The sequence below is a fragment of the Watersipora subatra genome, chromosome 2 (assembly GCF_963576615.1).
Source record: "Watersipora subatra chromosome 2, tzWatSuba1.1, whole genome shotgun sequence".
NCBI classification, from domain to species: Eukaryota; Metazoa; Bryozoa; class Gymnolaemata; order Cheilostomatida; family Watersiporidae; genus Watersipora; species Watersipora subatra.
The window spans coordinates 69,494,133-69,515,969 of record NC_088709.1 but is presented as its reverse complement, the minus strand read 5'-3'; the positions used below and the strand labels follow the sequence as shown (position 1 = coordinate 69,515,969).

The window sequence follows — 21,837 nt, the reverse complement described above, 5'->3', positions numbered from 1 at the left end:
TATATAATATATTTATATATATATTATCATTTATAATATATATTATAAATAATTGTTTATAACATATATTATAAATGTGTTATGTTTATATAATACATTATTATTATTATTTTTAATAGAAAAATATAAATAAGCTGTCTAATTTTTCTAAATATTCTCAACTCAAATTTGGATTTAGAAAACTTTATGGCAACAGAATATTGGCGAAGCAATCAGCATGAAATCGCAGAAATTGGTACTCTGTGTGAGTCGGCTTATATGAAAATATTATTTATTAAAACTCTGGTTTAGGCCTATATTCTGCTTTACCGGTCGGTACCTAAGAAAAGTCATTTAAATCGTTTGATTTGTTATTGTTTTTTACGGCAAGGAAAATGCTGGTGCAAGGATAATGCGGCCAAGATGATCATCACCTAGCCTTTGAGGAATGATGCATTGGTGTGGAAATATTTCTTTCTAGAATCTAGACCAATCGCACAAAAGCTGATGGCTCGCTTTATTTGTTTAAATCATTGTTAATTCATGTTAGATCCAATAAAAGCTTATTTAATATTTCACATCCTGTTGCTCAGTCATGAAAGGTATTTCTTATGCTAAGGTATTAATTTAAATCAGGCCAAATTAGTTGGCAGCAAGTCAGCTCAATGATTTCACCTGCTTATATCTGGCATACTTTTATTTGGAAGCCTGCCAAGATAAGCTATAAAAGACGAGTTGGGAATGGAATTCTCCAAGATTTAACCAGGAACCAGGATTTGATTTCAGCCCACAAACAATTAATCAAACAATGAACAACAGTGACCAGTGATCCTTGGCAGACTTCCTAATGCACATATAATTGCAAATCTAGACATTTGGACCAAACATGGCTGCCAAATGTGAGCTCTTGTTTATTTTGTTCAGAGTATGGTTTCATTCCTTCAGGTCCATAAAAACATTTACACATGCTTCATTCAAATATATATTGGGTTTCATTCATTGCTCATTACAGTTACAAAACACGTTGGAATATCTCTATGGAGTTATCCTATCTAAGTGATACAACTAACAGCATATCGTTGAAGGTACCTTATTTCTGGATTGGACATAATTTTATGTATATCGAATAGCTACCATCTACTGTTAGGGTAAAAACTTATAAGTGAAAATATGTATTTTAGACTGATCTACAACACATATTTTTGATCACAAATCAAAAAAACATCTTTTTCACATCTATATATTGCTGAAAAAAGTAAAAATTTTATAATTCTCTGGGGTGCCGGTCAAATGATAATGCTAAAACCAACATATTTCTATTCAAATAGCGGAGTCCCCTAAAAATCCTCCAATAATCTATTTTAATGTGTATATTTGGTAATCCTTGTAAGAAAGTAATGCATTTAAAAATGATGCAACAATATAGATAGAAAGAAAAAATGGCAGCTACAATATTGCTAGAGATAGCTCAACGCTGCCAGCAATGTTGAGCTAGAAAAACTATTTCGAGTAATCCCACGAAACATTACTGAGCGCTACCTAAATTTATTGTCCTTCTTCCCTTTCTTTTCTGCCTTTTTGTTTAGAGAACTGTTCTTTGCACTCGCAGGTGACCCAGACTTTCCGCTACCGAGCACCATCTCTATCTTTTTGTCTTCATCCTGTTGTCTGTAAGATGAAAAAAACAACACGGTAGCCCACAGTTCACAATTATCACGATGAAAGCTACAGTCAAGGATTCTTGTAGTAATATAAATTCCTATTGACTAGATATGGGAATGTATGGCAACCAGTTGAAATATGAAAATCTCGTCGTCATGCGGGCGCCAATGGCCTTTACCCGAGATGACTCTGAACTCCACTAGGAAATGAAAATACTGACTTAATAAATAAATAATAATAATAATTTAATGATTTAATAAATAAAACTTATTTAGAAGTTCTTTCTAATGAGATTGTCTCCCCCCAACCTAATGAGATTGTCCCCCAACCGGTTGCATGGTATAAAACATGGCTTGCCGACTAGGGATGCTCACACCACTAAGGGGCGCGAGCTGTTGTTCAAAGGGTACAGAAATCAATCAAAATGAAGAATGTGTATTTTTTATCACAATGACTTGTCTAAGTGAATCCAGATTTTCACCTTTTCTATATATAAAAAAGATAATAGATAATAGCAGATAATAGCAGAGTCGAGACAAGAAAAAAGTCAATGATCATAAAGTGAGTTGTTTTTATTTGATGCTGCTGTGTGAAAACATTAGACTCTTTTTAGAATTACCTCCCAATAACATAATGTTTACATATATTCTGAATACGTCTGTTTTTGGTTGTTTTGAGTCTTTTATGTTTAATTGAAAACAAGGGGTTGCATGATTACCCTCAGCCGTAAGAGGGTCAAACAAGGAAAACAAATATGGAAGCGTTAATTTGAACACTTGGTTGCTAGCTAAACAGAAAGCCTTTAGATACCAAGTTTTTATAGTTGCCCTAGCTTGGTGATACTCAACAAAAGTGTAGGCTGGACAGAGAGAACTGTAGGAGGGATAAATGTGTTGTTTAAACTGGTTTATCTTATATATTATTTATTGATATATTTTTTAGTTTTCGCCTTTTCCTTTTAACTTTTACCATTAGTTTCTTACTTTTACATACAAAACTGAAACTTTGCGAAACTCATAGATCACACACAAATTTATTATATTATTTTGAAAAATTTGAAGCCTTAAAGCAACCGTAAAGAGAAAGCTGTAGCTGTACTTGTTAAACCAGTTTCCACCAACTGGCACATTACCCCTCTTTGTCTGGTTATGTTTGATTTATTCCATAGAGTTATTTTATGGAGTTTTCTGAGCCGATTTTACTTGTAATACTTTATTAACCCACATATAAATTATTCATCAATACATATTAATTATTTATACATATTCTAGATTTCAAGGACAAATCTTTTATCTCATTAACAAGCCAACAAATCAGAGTTTAGAGTATCTCAACAGTCAGACCCAACTAATAGCTTTTTCATTTCATAGAGTTATTTACCACGACCATAGAGTTATTTACCTTGACCATAAAATAGAGTTATTTGCCCTGGCCATAAAATAGAGTTATTTACTATGACCATAAAGTTATTTACCACGACCATAAAATTATTTACCACGACCATAGAGTTATTTACCACGACAATAAAATAGAGTTATTTACCACGACCATAAAATATAGTTATTTACCACGACCATAAAATAGAGTTATTTACCACGACCCTAAAATAGAGTTATTTACCATGACCATAAAATAGAGTTATTTACCACGACCAGAGTTATTTACCACGAGCGTAAAATAGAGTTATTTACCATGACCATAGAGTTATTTACCATGACCATAGAGTTATTTACCACGACCATAAAATAGAGTTATTTACCACGACCATAGAGTTATTTACCACGACCATAAAATAGAGTTATTTACCACGACCATAGAGTCATTTACCACGACTATACAATAGAGTTATTTACCACGACCATAAAATAGAGTTATTTACCACGACCATAAAGTTATTTACCACGACTATAAAATAGAGTTATTTACCACGACCATAGAGTTATTTACCATGACTATAAAATAGAGTTATTTACCACGACCATAAAATAGATTTATTTACCATGACCATAGAGTTATTTACCACGACCATAAAATAGAGTTATTTACCACGACCATAGAGTTATTTACCACAACTATAAAATAGAGTTATTTACCACAACCATAAAATAGAGTTATTTACCACAACTATAAAATAGAGTTATTTACCACGACCATAAAATAGAGTTATTTACCACGGCCATAAACTAGAGTTGTTTACACGACCATAAAATTGAACATCTATATTAACAAATGCCACATTTCATTGTGTTTGTCTGTGTGTTCGTATGTCTCTGTTAGTGCGCGTAAAGACTATACAATTCCACATGTTTCAAGTGATTTCATGCAAACTTTACACGTGTCGCCCCGTGCCTTCTTCCAAGCAGCTAAAATATTTGGTGTTAAAAGGCCATCTGGTTCCCGAGAACCAGCCTCTTAAGCACCCAGCCGCAGGCTATTTGATCGAAACTTATAGAAGTGCCGGGCAGCATGCGGCTTACTGCTGAAATCTAATAATAGTTATTGAAACTAGACTTTCTTTTATCAATCTGAAAAGCTTTCTTTTAGCTCAAGAAAGTGTTTACCAGTGTTAGCGAAAGAAAAATTCAAATGTATAATCTTAGTCTAAGTTTTACTATAGCATTAAAAATATTCTTACACAATTCTCATACTGAATAAAATACTGCAGCGCTCACCTACTTAGCAATTCATCTTCCACATAAACCTAAAAAAAAATTTTTATCAAAAGCTGTTGTTTTAGAGATGAACTTACACAAAACTTTAGTAGATTTTATTAGAAAGTTTGGGTATTTTTATATCATTTGCGATTGTTTTTGATGTTTGAGATGATCTGACTGTCAAGATGTTTTAAAATTGAATTCAACAAAACTTGGTCACGGTTAAAATGCTTTTGTCAATTTTAATCTTAAAACATACTGGCAGTCAGATCATCTCTAACATCAAAAATAATTGCGCAAAAACAATTTTATGTTTGAGGTGAATGTTTCACCTCAAACATATATATATAAATATATATATATAAATATTATATATATATATATATTATATATATAATATATTATATATATTATATATACAATATATTATATATAATATATTATATATATAAATATTATATATATATATTATATAATATATTATATATATAATATATTATATATATAATATATTATATATGCTATAATCTTGAAAATAGAACCATCAGTCCACTTTGCTCATTACAATTTACGCCATGTACAAGCAACCTATGTAAATTACTTATAGAGAAGGCAACTCTTACAGACAGTTAATAACTTCCCTACCTTAAATATCAATGTCTCATAAAGGTAATTTAAATGGTATGTTTGGGTGGGTGTCTCGACGCGTCATAGCATTACGTCGATAACAGACAGAACACACACTGAGCATTACTTCAAATTAAACATTGAGCCGTCTGCAAACAATACAACCAACTCCGGATGACGGACAGTGGACAGAAAGCTGATTGATTCGTCTGGCAGATGAGCATGGGACAATAATTAACACAGGAGGTACCTCCTGCGTTCACAAAGGCTCTGCACACATGACGTTAACTGAGCTATTTTCAATAGTATTGTGGTAGGCGAGACGTTTGAATGATAGATGACAGTAAACATCCTAGCTGGTATTGTATCTTTGCAGACGTAGGCCGAATTATTGATAAGGTCAATTGTGTTTGACTATATTCAGCAATTATAGGGTATTTATAATATAATATGGGCCCTTCAGTTTTTCATGCAGATGATATCAACAATGCAACAGAGAATACTTTTGCCAGACAGTTTTTTACAATGTATTGAACTTTCCAATGTGTCAAAAATGAACTAAACAACCTGCATAGATAAGACAGCTTTCAAGTACCTTGTTATACTATATTTTAATTATTATAATATAATAATTATAGAGTTAGTATATATTATAGTATAATTATATAACAATTATTATAATTATAATATACTATACTACAATAATTATATAATATTATTAAACTATGTAGCCAGTAGATGCCGAAATAATTTTTATATATGTAGAAACAATTTTATTACTGCAATGAAATGTGTTCAACACATCTCCAATCTCTGTTACTTTTACCTTGTAGCAGTACCATAAGCAAACACTTTTTATTGAAAAGATCGTTGCCTTACAATTCTCACAGTAAATTCCTCACAATTATAAATGGCACACACTAATTTAATTTTCCTGAATATTCGGTTTAGCGGTGATTCACAGTAAAATTATTACAAGAATGCAATAAACATGTTACACACAGAGAGACAAACTATTATAGCACAACAATTGCGATGGAACGCAAATTAGTGCTAAACCATCAGTAATGCTAAACTTTGCATATATTTAGTTTTAAATTCAATTTTAATTTGTGCTCATACTTTTAGTTTTAGTTACACAATTATAATATTTTAAAAACATTTTAGATGTTGTCTGTTAAAAAAAAGTTCATATGTCAAGATGATCTTTTGTTCTATGAATTCTAAAATTGTATGTAAATGGAATAACAAATAGAGGTTTATATGATTATATATACACATTCACAATGAGAAACTTGATATGAATGGAACAGAAAATGTACACAAAAATTCTCCATTATTTTAGTATAAATTAACAGCGCTAAGAAAAATTCGATTGACTTGGAAAATTAAAATCATTAGAGGAAGAACTGAATGTTTACCAAATCTGTACATGTAACTTTTCTTATTTGCTTTTACACACTTGATAAATTAAGAATTAAATTATTTCATCTTGTCAAAAATTAAAATTTTATGCAAGCTGATACTTCTGATGTGCAGAATATCAACCCTTTTTACAACTCTTAAATAGGTTTAGTTTGCTGCGATTTTTACAGTAAAAATTGAAGGCGCAAAAGGCTTGAAAACGTGGCAATATATTGATGGAAGTAGCGAAGGTAATGATGGACATATAAGACTAAAAAACGCCATCTTCAAAGAGATGAGACAAATCTGAAAAAATGACATTCGACTTCTTCTACATTACAATGCAATATACAAGTCTGCATTTTTGACTAGATTGATATGACAAAGGAGCCTGCATAAACAGTTGTACGAATGTTTAATGGTTCTTGTCATCTTTACACACACCGGCTGACACTGTTTAACACACAAACATGTCCACCCAACATGTTCACATGCTATGTCAGCCCTGATAGTAGACCCCTGAAATGATCAATTCACGTGAATGTACAATATTATCAACTTAGTGCAGCCCGGAAATTAGCTTTAAACTGTAGTTTTTATGAGTTTAATTTTTACAACCTGGTCTAAATATATTCTTAGGGTCAGCCACATCGTCCTAAATTTCAACATCAAAAGTTGGTGAGCATTATACTTGAGTATGCGAAAAGTCTCATTTTGCAAAATCAACTTCTGTGTAAGGGGAAATCAAACTCTGTAATAAATGTTACTGGTGTGTTTTTGGTATTTTAACAATCAGTATAATGGTAGTATAATGCAGGGACGCAAGTTCCAAGAGTAAAAAAATCTATGTATTTGGTCTCGTATTTTCTGGGTCATAAAGTGCACCTGATAATAGGGCTCAGTGTCAATTAATATGTCAATTTCTGTCAATGATTGTCGACATATATGAGGCGCTCCGCTCCTCCGTATTATAAAGCGTAGTAAGTGAACAAAAGGTGTGTTGGATCAGTAGAAGTTTATTCAACTGATTGACAATAACTCTCAACCATGTTCAGTTGTAGGCTAAGAAAAACAATACAAACTGCTGTTCAGTTGGAACACAAAAAATAGAACAAAGGCTGCACCTACTCTTTTCAGCAACATGCCCGGATGCTTCTTTTAAAATGAAAATACAAAACCGTCACGCGGTTGTAACACACATGTACACAAATAATCAGTCGAGTCACTTTCTTTTTTAGTTCATTTCTTATCCACGTATAACTCGAACTTCATATTTAGTGTCTGAGTTAAACAAGCAATTTTAACATCAAGTCGGGCTGGAACTCTTATTATTTTCATAGCCAATCTGGCAGCTCTCATCCGCCTGTTCAGTCAACGCTTGAATGACACAAGAGACTCATACTTAACTCTTTCACTACTGCATTAAAATCTTACTGAACGAATATTCTGCCCGAATTAATAAAACAAATTTTTCGAAAAGCCGATATACCACTATATTTTACCAATATCTTGAGAACAAAAACAGATATCATTTTACTGTAAAATGTATCTTATTCAGAACAAAATTTCCTACAAGATACGGGCAAAGTGAATTCCACTCTTGTGCAATCTCTAACATTTTATCTACATTTTATTTATCGTGTGTTTTTCCTTGCTGTGAGGATAACGATCTGGTTTTGCCGTTTTGAAAAATAAATAGAAATGGAATCATTGAACCAGAAAATTTTCTTTAAGGTGCACGTGATTGGCAACAAGGTTGTTTCACTGGAGACAACTTTTGATTGGTCTAGTTAATGTGTAGGCTTAGTAATGAAAAGAAAAGTGAAACCCTATCGATAAGCCGATATATCGTTTTAAGGTTGGTACTTTTATCACCGCTAATTGGTGAAAATAATTAACCAAAAAATTTCTATTGATAGCAAGTGATTGGCAACAAGGTTGTTTCACTGGAAACAAAATTTGATTGGTCTAGCTACTGCATAGGCTTAGTAATGAAAAGAAAAGTGAAACCCTATCAATAAGCCGATATATCGGCTTACGCCTGTACTTGAATTACCACGAAAGCCGATATATCGGCTAATGGTCTGTACTTGAATTACCACGAAAGCCGATATATCGGCTAACGGTAGCGAAAGAGTTAAGTCAAGGCATCCATGATCCATTGGCAGATAGTGGCATAACTCATCCCCCCCAGTGTACCACATGAAATCGGAAAAATTAGTGTAGCATTATACCTGAGTATGTCAAAAAAGACGAGCTTCTCGATTTAAAAGTGGGGAAGTCACTGATATCTTGAGAGACGTGTTTTATCTAAACGTATACATATATACTTATATATACAAAAACATATATATGCTAAATGCACAGCTAATAAACTTATTATTTTGGATGGGTTCTAGTTGGTTTTTGTTTAGTAGTAATTTTCCAACAAGCAGCGAAATGCCAAGTGCAATTGTCATTAATTCGTGGGAAACAAGTCAACAACTCGTAACATACAATTATTATGTTATTATATACTTGTTTACTACTAAATTAATGTAGGTATTGCAGAAAATTCTTTTTAAATTTAAGGAATTAAAACAGTAACGATAAGGCCGAGTTTCTTTTGAATGCAAAACGTTTAAAAATAATTTATCCTGAAAGAACATTGAATACATTAATATTAATTGCAATTGTCATTATCCCGTTTTAAACTTATACTACGTTAAGGTATATTGCTAAGATATCACTATAATAATCCTGATTAGATCCTAATAAATCATTATATTACTACAATTTACATATTTTTACTAATATGACACAGTACATTATATTAACAGTACATTATATTAACAGTACATTATATTAACAGTACATTATATTAACAAAGCAATACATAATTATATTAACGCACCACATTACGTTACATTATAACGTAGCTAGTAATAAATTACTGTACTAATAATATATTACTATAAAATAAAATAAGATGAATATGTAATAAATTAAAGTACTTAATTACATGTAATCATCATGCAAACATTATTATAACTAATTACTACTTTAAACTGTAATCACAAGCACAGTCAAGTCATGACATGCAAAGTCAATTGGTTTCAAAAATTGTTCCCTTTATTGACCTGGTGGTATGTTAGAGCAAACACTCTTATAAAAATGCATAGTTTTTTGGCTAATTAGTTCTAACAAGATACATGCTCCAAGTAAAACATGTGGCATTAGAACTCACGCATTGTATCAAACTATGTAAAGAATTTCATATATAAACTGAAATTTAATATGAAAACTTACATTAATAAAATGATAATGGATAAAGATTGATTAGAATTAGCAAATACTTTGTGATTGTTACTTACCTTAACTTACCTTAATGGCAAGTGAACATAAGTGGAGACTCAAAAATGCAAAAGATTGGACGCAGAGCGTGTTATAAATGTAAGTGACATAACTTAATCCAGCTTCACTAGATATAGTTTAAATTAACTTACTTTATATGTCTCTTCATAAGTTTATTGTTGTATTTTAAATTTATACCAACTTGTCAATTTATTTACAAATTTTTCAATACACAGGTCATAAATTGAAAACTACTTTGTATGTCGAGAAAAGTATTTGTGTAAACGTGACGTCGTATGTTAAAAAATTATTATGCAGAAGTGACTATAAGTCAAGGATTACTATAGTTATTCAAACAAGATTTGTGCAGGGATTTAAATATTAAAGAAAACTTTACATGAAGTTGAAATTTGAAAAAAAAATTATTTAAATATATTTACGATAACAAACTGATTGAAAAAAACTAGTCTATGTGCTGACAGCTAATATAAATGCATTATACCAAATGCCAAAAATGCTGTAGGCCTATACAATAGTGTTTATGGTTTTTGAAACCATGTGTGGTCTTCAGAGGTGATGCACATGAATTTAGTAAGTGCATTTTCAAATGTGCTGAGAAACCACTGTTTTTAGATAAATTTAGATAGCTACCTATTTATTCGCTATCTTTCACACTTCCACCAACCACAATACAAAACCTTTGAACATAATTATTGCCTTATCCAAACTTGCTTGTTTCTGAATTTGTGTTACAGGTTTCAAAATCCTGCATAAACTGATAAATTTACAAAAATCATAAGTAACAAACAATATTATATATTCAAAGGGCAGCGTCAAATGGAAACCCATCAGGCATGCCACACAATCTTGCAAAGAAGCAGGAACACCCAAATGAATACACTTGACTCTATCTTAACAAAGATGAAGGATGGAATTGGAAGACTGAACACCGTATGACACATGAAATACAATCAAGCTATTTCATTTTTCATCTTGTCACAACAACAAAAAATTGAGATATTTACATAGCATTTTATGTAATATTATAGACTTCATTAACGTGCTTAAGACAAACAACAACTCAAGTTACGTCTCTCAAAGAAAGGCAGTAAATTGTGTTGTTTTATTTATCCAATAATTCCCCTAATCATCCCAAGGCTAAGTATTACAGAGTACGTTGTTTAGATGGTTTGATAAGACCATGCGAGATCGAATGACTAGTTTCAACAGGTACAAATTTTTCTGCAATTAAATTTGTTTTTGACAACTGAGGTTCTAAACTGGGACAGATGCACTGCTGATGAGAGAGGGGCGCCAGCAATAGGCGATGAACTATAATTTTAGACAAGGCTTGTTAACGGTCTCACATTACCACTAAAAATAGACGGATAGTACGATAGCCAGTCGGATAATTTTACTTCCATTAATAAAACATACAATCAGACAAGGAGTACATCCCTGTAGATGTAAAGGACAAATAGCGTACATAATGACCCTGTAAACTACATAGGAATGTGCTATTCAAACAAAGAGATATGTCCCAATAGCATTACAATCGCTTGCCTGCTGTTCCAGTCGTTATAGCTACACACGCATTTTTGGTACGGTTATTAGAAATTTAATAGGGCGATGTCTCATGATGCACTGAAGGTATCAGACGCCTGGCACTTGTATGTCTGTACGTAACACAACGAACCTGATCAAGTTACAGTTGTAAGATGTCATGAGTTCAACTCAACTAGATTTATTCAGAGCTGATAGAATTTCTATGATCTGCCTCAGGAAGGACCCTTTTGTTTTTAAACTTTATCATTGCCGATATTTTGATATAACTATACAATATTCAAGCCATGAAGAATACATATAGAATAATAAAAACAATAATAGTAAAACAATTAAACTATTTTTAATTTAGGTCAACAAACTGAGCCAAAGTTTATAGTTGTAATAAAAGTGGTCAAGATTACCTGTCTTGTTAAATTGTGCATGCCAACAAAAGTTTAAAAAAATTGTTTGAACAGCTGTGAGACTACTGAAATGTACTGTTTACATTATGCAATCAGCAACATTTATTCTATTTCAGTCATTGCTATGGGCATTAATAACGTTCAAACATCTTTTTACAAGACATGTCTTTAGCTCATTTTTAAACATCTATTTATGCTGCTCAAAACAGCCATTGAAATAAAATTTATTTTCATGATAGAATGCTTAGGGATCCAGCATTCATGTTTGAATATCATATCAGCATTAAGTGTATATTGCAACGAAGCAGGAGGCTTGCATTCCGAGGGCTCGAGACTAACATTCAATTCCACGAATTCAAGTATTTAATCGGTGCAAGTGAATTGTTGTCAAAGAAAACCGATTTTAAATATTGCCTTCTTTTGTTCAAGATTAATTTTATTAAGGTGCTGACCTGTTTTTGGCAGCGATTACAATGTCATCCGCATTTAATATCAGACATTTCACACTAAAAAAAGCTAAGTTTTTGTGGATTATTTTTGTTAAATGAGTCAGGGTTTTAAATAACGAAATCCAGTGCTAAACACCATTTTATGTGTTCACATTGATGCTTGCAGATGTCACAGTTCTGTTGAAGCAATCTATTTATTGCTGTAATGTCAGTGCTGCATGTATCACAACATAAACATATAAATTCATACCAATGAGCGTGTGATTGCATTTTATGCGAGTGTTTGGCATAATATCCACTGCCTTAAAGATGTAGTTGCGTCAAAAAGGTCAATTAGGACCCATAAAAGGCTAAAACATCAGCTACAATTTGATGCCATTTTTGTCTTTGTAGACCAACCCTGTCCAGAGATATATGCGTTTGAATGAGGCCCTCTTTTAAAAAGCTCACGTTCCAGCGGGTGCCTATTTCGTGACGTCACAAGCAAGGTATCTGAAACGAAACCACGAGCAATAAATATGAGGTCGATTCGTTAGCCAATCATGCGTGCGAAATTTTTATATAGGCCGTAATAAATGTTATCACTTGTAAAACGCGTTGTCTGTGATCTCGAAGATTCTCCTCATTAGAGAATTCATCCTCGTTACTGATTCAACGCGTTTCAACAATTACTAAGTTATACATAGTTTTAAAATGGCTTCAAGTTCGGGCGACCGCTACTCAGAGTTATCTGAGCAACTTTTAGTAAAAGACTAGAGTAGACAGCCTATGGCCAAAGCTGACAGGCGTCAGCAGCGTTTTGTTGCAGAAGAAGACAGAATGGAGGTAAATTACCTTAGAGTCTTCTATACTTGAGTAAATGTAATATTTTTTATAGTCATAAATACATATACTAATTAATAAAATGATAATTCTTTGCTATCTCCAATCATCGTTTCATAGCTTATCTGCCGTTTTACCTAGCTATAATATTTTTTTCGAATTTTTTCGGTAAATTAGAGTCATGATTACAAATTATTTTCACTCGTAGGAAGTGGATAAAATCGATTGATCATTGCAAATCTTTAATTTCCAGAACCAAAGCTTCGAATCGTTGGCTTGGCGTACTTGTGCCTTTATTAAATGTTTATTCGTTTTTAAAATTACACTCGCGATCTATTTAACTCCCAATTTGGAAGCTGTCAATAGATACGCTTTAGAATGACATATCTATGAATGACATATTTATTGCATCTACTTTGTTTACATTTACTTGTTTTACTGATTACAGAATGTTTATGTCGTCCCACCAGCCGAAGAAGCTTTGTCAGTGTGGAAACTGCCATAAAGGAGAAAGCGAGACTTGAATGCGTGCTGGATGATGTTTTGTTTGAGTTTGTTGCAGTAGATGAATTTGTCTTATTGTATCAGCTAATACTATGTGAGTGGCCACGACTTGATGAATATTTTTAATAAAAGCTTTATGCCGAGAAGAAAATATTTTTGCTTGTAAAAATTATATAATAAAATAATATTGTTGAAGATAATGCAAAACATGATTTGCAGAATATTGTAGTGAATCGGATATGGTATATGGGTGTCCGCAGAACTGGAGAATGTGAGTTCAAATCCAGTTTGCAGCAGACTTCTCATCCTTAAAACTCTATCCCTGTCTATATTCTTTTCAAAGAGGGGCTTGCTTATTTCACTTATTTAGTATTCGGTAAGAATACTACTAGCAATGATATACAGCAATGTATACAGCTGTATATCATTGCTACTAGTAAGAAACTAGTACGTAGGCAATAGGTAATAGGCGACATAATGTGGGCGGGGCTTATGGGAGGCTGTATATCGTTTGTATGGGTAGCTGCAGAACTGCTGATACAAAGACCGCGTTCTAAATAAGTGACTTGACAGAATTACCGTAGACCGGTAGAATTGGTAGTCGGTACCCAAATGTTTACACAACATTTGGAGAAAGTGAGTAGAACAAATTTTCAATTTTGGTTATTTGAGGGCTTTGAAACATTCATAATAATGCATCTGTAGCAGGATTTAAAATTTTATTCTAGCCAACATGAGCAAATACAAAATAAGATATATGCCAATAGAGCCGCATAAGATTAGACTTTTATCGCAAATACCCGATGTGAATACGAGAGATAGAGACAGGTTGCCAAACGCGTGACATCATTTTGGGCAAGTCTGGGCACGTTTTGGTGGCCTGAGCGTTTTTACGGCGATCAGATTTTTTCGGTTTTAATCTTCAAATATCTTGGCAATGCGATCGCGTAACACAACAAACAACATATCAACTGATAGAGAAAACAAAATGCTTTCTTTTAAGATCAACTTAAATTTGACGCAACTACATCTTTAATGTAAGTCTTTCACAAATGTTCAAGAGTTGTCCCCACATACACAGATTCATAAAGTAGTCATCTAGCTTATTCCACAATTCAGAATTTCTTTTTACCACAAAAAATATTTCATTTCTATGTATTACCTAGAATGATAGTGAATCCCTTGGCACAATAGAGTTATTCGGAGAATGCTATCCTTATAAAGAGCACAACCACTGATAGGCAAAGCTAAGTCAAAATAACTCGGCTAAGATAAACAGCCAGGTGCCAGCAAATGTATTTTTATAACAAACTAAACTTTACTGAATGCAGCAGATAGCCAATTCACCAGCTGAGTTGACAACGCTAGTGTTACACAAGCAACGCCTTCTTGCTTCCTCTGAACCTCAATATCTATGGTATTCCCAAACCATCTTCCATACCCGGCCTTGTTCAGGCTCTTCATGATGAATTCACACAACCTTTTAGTAGATGTTTTCAGAATGTATCAATATTTTACTATCATTTGCGATTGCTATTGATGTTTTAGGTGATCTGATTGCCAGGATGTTTCACAATTATAACATGTACAGTTGTAAAGAGAATGACAGAATAGAGACACGTAACTCTGCAACTTGAACGCAATAGCAGATATCAACAATAACAACTAGTGACATCATTTCTCACGTTTTTTTTTTAGCATTTTAATTGTGATCAAGTTTTGTTGATTTTATTCTTGAAAAAAATACCGATACAAAAAATAAAATATTTTTAAAAATAAAATTTTTTTAAATAAAAAGTACCAATACATTCTAATAAAATCTACTAAAATTTTGTGAAAGCTCATCTTTGAACCCAGCCTTGAGCTATCGAACATCGAGTCATCTACGAAAGGATAAGGTTGAAAACTCACTCCAAATTACCTTAATCATATGTATACACATGGAATATTAATAAACAGCAACTGTGGAGTTGCCTGTTCTCTTTCATCATATATTGTACAATACAGACAGATTCCGCTAAAGTTTGCTGTTGATAACAGTTTACAACTAATATATAATATAACAATAGTAATACATATAATATATATTATATACATATAACATAGAAATATATGTTACCCAACCATTTTTAGCTTCCATTTAACTGAACTTCATAGCTTAAGATAGGCTGGCATAGATGAACCAAAACTACCTTTTTTTTAGTCACAATTTTGTGAAGTTTAACAGTTGCAGTGCATTCAAACTTTCATTATTATAATTTATTATCATTAATAACTATTATAATATAATAGTCTAAAACTTTATGAAATATTCGTCACAATTATTTTAAATAAGTAGAACTTACAAATGGCAGTAGGAGCCGTTAATTTGAGGAGTACCAATGTTGGCCAATAATAGCTTTAAAACTCACTACTGCGTACTTGAATTTGATACTATGACAACATTTTACAATTGGCTGTGCGTTTATTGCTAGTATAAATAGTTGAAGATGGACTTGCACAAAACTAGTAGATTATATCCATAAGCATCAGTATTTTTTATAATTCTTGATTACTGTTAATATTTGAGATAATTTGACTGTTTCTAGAATAAAATCAACAGATCAATCAATAAAATCAATCTGTTCGCGGTAAAGCGCTCAGAAGAAAAATACGTGCCAAATGACTATAGTTGATGTTATCAATTGTGTTAAAGCTGCAGAATAATGCATCTCTACTCCGACGGTCTCTTTGCAACTATTGACGTCATAATCGCACTTTTGCTTGATTAGAGTATTTTAACAGCGATCAACTTTTGTTGATTTTAATCTTGAAACATCCTGGCAATCAGATCACCTCAAACATCAAAAACAATCGTAAATGATAGAATAATACTGATACGTTTTGATAAAATCTACTCAATTTTGTGCAAGGCCACCTTTTGGAGTAAATAGTGAAAAGAAAAACTAGCTGTTTCTCAAATTAGCCAAATTCAAAAATGTTTTTCCAATTTTCAACTTAGTGAATCATATAGTTTAATTTTAACATGGCAGTCTAATGATGAAAGATGTGACACAGGAATCTACAAACTTTATAAATTATTAATTTATTCATGTCAGAACCAAATTTTATTTTCTTTTCCCTGTCGACCCTGGATGCAATAAAACACAAATAAAACACATAAAAACAATAAAACAATAAAACACAAATACAATAAAACACTGCTGGGTTTTTAATGCTGACAATACTTACTGTGAGCGGACACGGTCAGTTTTCATATTTCCATAATTCTAGTGCAGCTAGAAATTTGTTTTAAATAATAAATATGTTTTAAATTTTACTTTCATTTGTCCAAACCAAATTAAATCATTATAAAAACGGTTGGTTTTGAATATTTGAATACTCAAATCACTACTGATTTTCGCACTATTTCTGAACTACTTCCTGAACTTGAACTCTGAGGAAAGCTTGAGAAGGTGAAAACAAAAGTGAGGTTATTTAATTAACATTTATTAAATCATTAATTAATTAACATTTAATTAACATTAACATTAAATCATTTATCAATAGTAAAGTGGCCTTGCCAGTGCCGCAGTAGGTGCTGGCAAGGCAAAGGAATAAAAATGGCTAACAAACCTGGTAATGTTCAGTAATATTTAAAATTACTAATTATTATACTTGTAATATAATATAATACAAATATAATATTAATATATTATATCTGCTGTATTTATTATAACCGATATACCATTGCTGGTAATGGATGGCAGACTATGGCACGTAATAGACTTGAAATTCCTTAACATTGCATAGTTAAAAAATTAGAGCTGGCAGTAATGCAGCCATATGCTATTAGTATAGCTGCCTTGGCTATTTGGAATCAAAGTCAAGAAAAACCCCAGATAAAAGAAATCAAGGCGGTACGAATATGGTAACCATAGAATACAATTTTCTAATTAATTAAGAGAATAGTTCCAATAAACAATGAAAATAACAACAATTTATATTTTTCAATGAACTACCATTACCACGCCTCCTTAACAAGCAGGCAGTGCTTGAAAAACCGAAAACCATCAGTTCACATAATTAATAACAATTCATTCCTGTTATTTTTAAACATGTAAAGTACTTCAGTTGTTAATCAGACATGGTCTTCCTCCGTAGGGAGAACAAGGATTAAATATTTTAGACAGTACAAATGCGGCATTTAGTGTCCATTTCTAGTATTTAAGGTTTAAAAAAAAGTCAGCAATATATTTTGTATACCAACATCATCCTCTATAGAGGTATCTATAGAGGTATGTTGTATACCAACATCATCCTCTATAAGGGTAAATCTACACGAAAGCTACCTGATGCTAGAGGCGCCGTCAATAATTGGATCCTGGTGTGTAACAGTGTGTAACACAGCATTGTTCCCTTTTATTCATCAATTTTTAGCTGACAAGTTTTTATTTAGAACTGACAGCCCGCAGTAGCTTGTCTAATTGCCTTGGTTCACACTTTCATCAATCTCTTGAGATCTAGATATAGGCAGATCTCAAACTACCTAAATATAGTTAGCTCTCAGGCTACCTAGATGTAGTCAGATCTCAGTCTAATATTGATTCCATATGTGTGAGCAAACTTTTTAGCAAAAGTTGTTACACAGCAACCATCTTAATTGTAATCAGGAGTTATCTCATCATGTAACAACTTGTCACAGTTTGGCACACTTCTACATGAATGCCACTAACACATGTGAAGTCTTGTAGGTATAATCATTTAGTTGAATATCTACTCAACTAACTAAACAATTTCATGCATTATTACTGCATTATTTTTTGTTGTCAGCTTTTGAGCTTTGTTTACGATAGCCTAACCTCCAGTCATGAAAAAATCTCATCTTTTATATAATTACGGGTGTGTTATTATTCAATCTTCGTCTTTGTACACCCATTGCTAAGGAATGTAAGTATATTAATGTCAGTGCTATAATAGTATTTCAATATTGATAAACTCATAAGTCAGTAAAGTGATTAATTGAGGTTTGGTTTTGTATTCTCAAACTTATGAATATACTGCGAACAGTTCACGCAAAATCTTTTAGCTTTAGCTCTATTAAAATATGAAAACAGCTAATATTTCCACAACATATTTATGTTTGAAGTACGATGTAGCCAGCGATTACAAAGGGCAGACCAAGGGAAACAAATCCATAACTTTTTGGTTTTGGTTTATAATTACTTTGTTGAAGATGAACTTACACAAAATTATAATAGATTTTATCAGAAAGTATTGACTATTGGTTTTATCAGAAAGTATTGATTGTTGATTTTATCAGAAAATTATTGATTATTGGTTATTGAGATTATTAGAAAGTATCGATATCATAGCTTAGCCTTATATTGATATTATTTCTATTTGCATCACTCCAATGGTATAAGTTCACCTTTCAGGTGTTAAAATTCTTGTTTCACAACATGTCATAGATGTTTTATGTTGCAATGTTCAGACTATAAAAATAGGCAATTTAAAGTGTTGGTCAGGATGTCCACAAGATGTATTTATATGTATGTATTTATATGTATGTATTTATATGTACGTATTTATATGTACGTATTTATATGTACGTATTTATATGTATGTATTTATGTTTGCCCTTATCTGTACGTATTTATATGTACGTATTTATATATACATATTTATATGTATGTATTTATATGTGTGTATTTATATGTATGTATTTATATGTGTGTATTTATATGTACGTATTTATATATACATATTTATATGTATGTATTTATATGTGTGTATTTATATGTATGTATTTATATGTGTGTATTTATATGTACGTATTTATATGTACATATTTATATGTATGTATATGTACGTACTTATATGTTTGTATTTATATGTACGTATTTATATGTACGTATTTATATATACGTATTTATATGTGTGTATTTATATGTACGTATTTATATGTACGTATTTATATATACATATTTATATGTATGTATTTATATGTATGTATTTATATGTTTGTATTTATATGTACGTATTTATATGTACGTATTTATATGTATGTATTTATATGTTTGCCCTTATCTGTACGTATTTATATGTACGTATTTATATATACATATTTATATGTATGTATTTATATGTGTGTATTTATATGTATGTATTTATATGTGTGTATTTATATGTACGTATTTATATGTACATATTTATATGTATGTATGTATATGTACGTACTTATATGTTTGTATTTATATGTACGTATTTATATGTACGTATTTATATGTACGTATTTATATATACGTATTTATATGTGTGTATTTATATGTACGTATTTATATGTACGTATTTATATATACATATTTATATGTATGTATTTATATGTATGTATTTATATGTTTGTATTTATATGTACGTATTTATATGTACATATTTATATGTAAGTGTGTATATGTACGTATTTATATGTACGTATTTATATGTTTGTATTTATATGTGTGTATTTATATGTATGTATTTATATGTTTGCCCTTATCTGTACGTATTTATATGTACGTATTTATATATACATATTTATATGTATGTATTTATATGTGTGTATTTATATGTATGTATTTATATGTGTGTATTTATATGTACGTATTTATATGTACATATTTATATGTACGTATTTATATGTATGTATTTATATGTTTGCCCTTATCTGTACGTATTTATATGTACGTATTTATATGTACATATTTATATGTATGTATGTATATGTACGTACTTATATGTTTGTATTTATATGTACGTATTTATATGTACGTATTTATATGTACGTATTTATATATACGTATTTATATGTGTGTATTTATATGTACGTATTTATATGTACGTATTTATATATACATATTTATATGTATGTATTTATATGTATGTATTTATGTTTGTATTTATATGTACGTATTTATATGTACATATTTATATGTAAGTGTGTATATGTACGTATTTATATGTACGTATTTATATGTACGTATTTATATGTTTGTATTTATATGTGTGTATTTATATGTACTTATTTATATGTTTGTATTTATATGTTTGTATTTATATGTACGTGTTTACATGTACGTATTTATATGTACGTATTTATATGTACGTATTTATATATACATATTTATATGTATGTATTTATATGTTTGTATTTATATGGTTGCACTTATCTGTATGTATTTATATGTATGTATTTATATATACATATTTATATGTATGTATTTATATGTGTGTATTTATATGTATGTATTTATATGTGTGTATTTATATGTACGTATTTATATGTGCATATTTATATGTACGTATGTATATGTACGTACTTATATGTTTGTATTTATATGTACGTATTTATATGTACGTATTTATATGTACGTATTTATATATACGTATTTATATGTGTGTATTTATATGTACGTATTTATATGTACGTATTTATATATACATATTTATATGTATGAATTTATATGTATGTATTTATATGTACGTATTTATATGTACATATTTATATGTAAGTGTGTATATGTACGTATTTATATGTTTGTATTTATATGTGTGTATTTATATGTACGTATTTATATGTTTGTATTTATATGTTTGTATTTATATGTTTGTATTTATATGTACGTATTTACATGCACGTATTTATATGTACATATTTATATGTACGTATTTATATATACATATTTATATGTATGTATTTATATGTTTGTATTTATATGTTTGCACTTATCTGTATGTATTTATATGTATGTATTTATATGTATGTATTCATATGTATGTATTCATATGTATGTATTTATATGTATGTATTTATATGTATGTATTTATGTTTGTACTTATGTGTATGTATTTATAAGTATGTATTTATATGTGTGTATTTATATGTACGTATTTATATGTACATATTTATATGTACGTATGTATATGTACGTATTTATATGTACGTATTTATATGTTTGTATTTATGTTTGTATTTATATGTGCGTATTTATTTGTACGTATTTATATGTATGTATTTATATGTTTGTATTTATATGTGTGTATTTATATGTACGTATTTATATGTACGTATTTATATGTACGCATTTATATATACTTATTTATATGTATGTATTTATATGTTTGTATTTATATGTTTGTATTTATATGTTTGCACTTATCTGTATGTATTTATATGTATGTATTTATATGTATGTATTCATATGTATGTATTTATATGTATGTATTTATATGTTTGTACTTATGTGTATGTATTTATGTGTATGTATTTATATGTATGTATTTATAAGTATGTATTTATCTGTATTTATATGTATATATTTATATGCATGTATTTATATGCATGTATTTATATGTATACATTTATATGTATGTATTTATATGTACATGTCTGTATTTAAATGTATGTATTTATAACAT

The 21,837-nt window shown here is 30.4% G+C and overlaps 1 protein-coding gene across 4 annotated transcripts in view; it reads right to left on the bottom strand.

Moving 5' to 3' along the window:
- Positions 1 to 958: 958 nt before the first annotated feature.
- Positions 959 to 21,837, bottom strand: part of LOC137387287 (protein-methionine sulfoxide oxidase mical3a-like) — an 81,276-nt gene continuing 60,397 nt past the window's right edge. For all 4 annotated transcript variants that reach the window (XM_068073640.1, XM_068073644.1, XM_068073642.1 and 1 more), the window contains one exon: positions 959 to 1,647. In XM_068073640.1, coding sequence (XP_067929741.1) covers positions 1,515 to 1,647 — 133 coding nt within the window. In that variant the 3' untranslated portion in view covers positions 959 to 1,514. The remainder of the gene's footprint in view (positions 1,648 to 21,837) is intronic.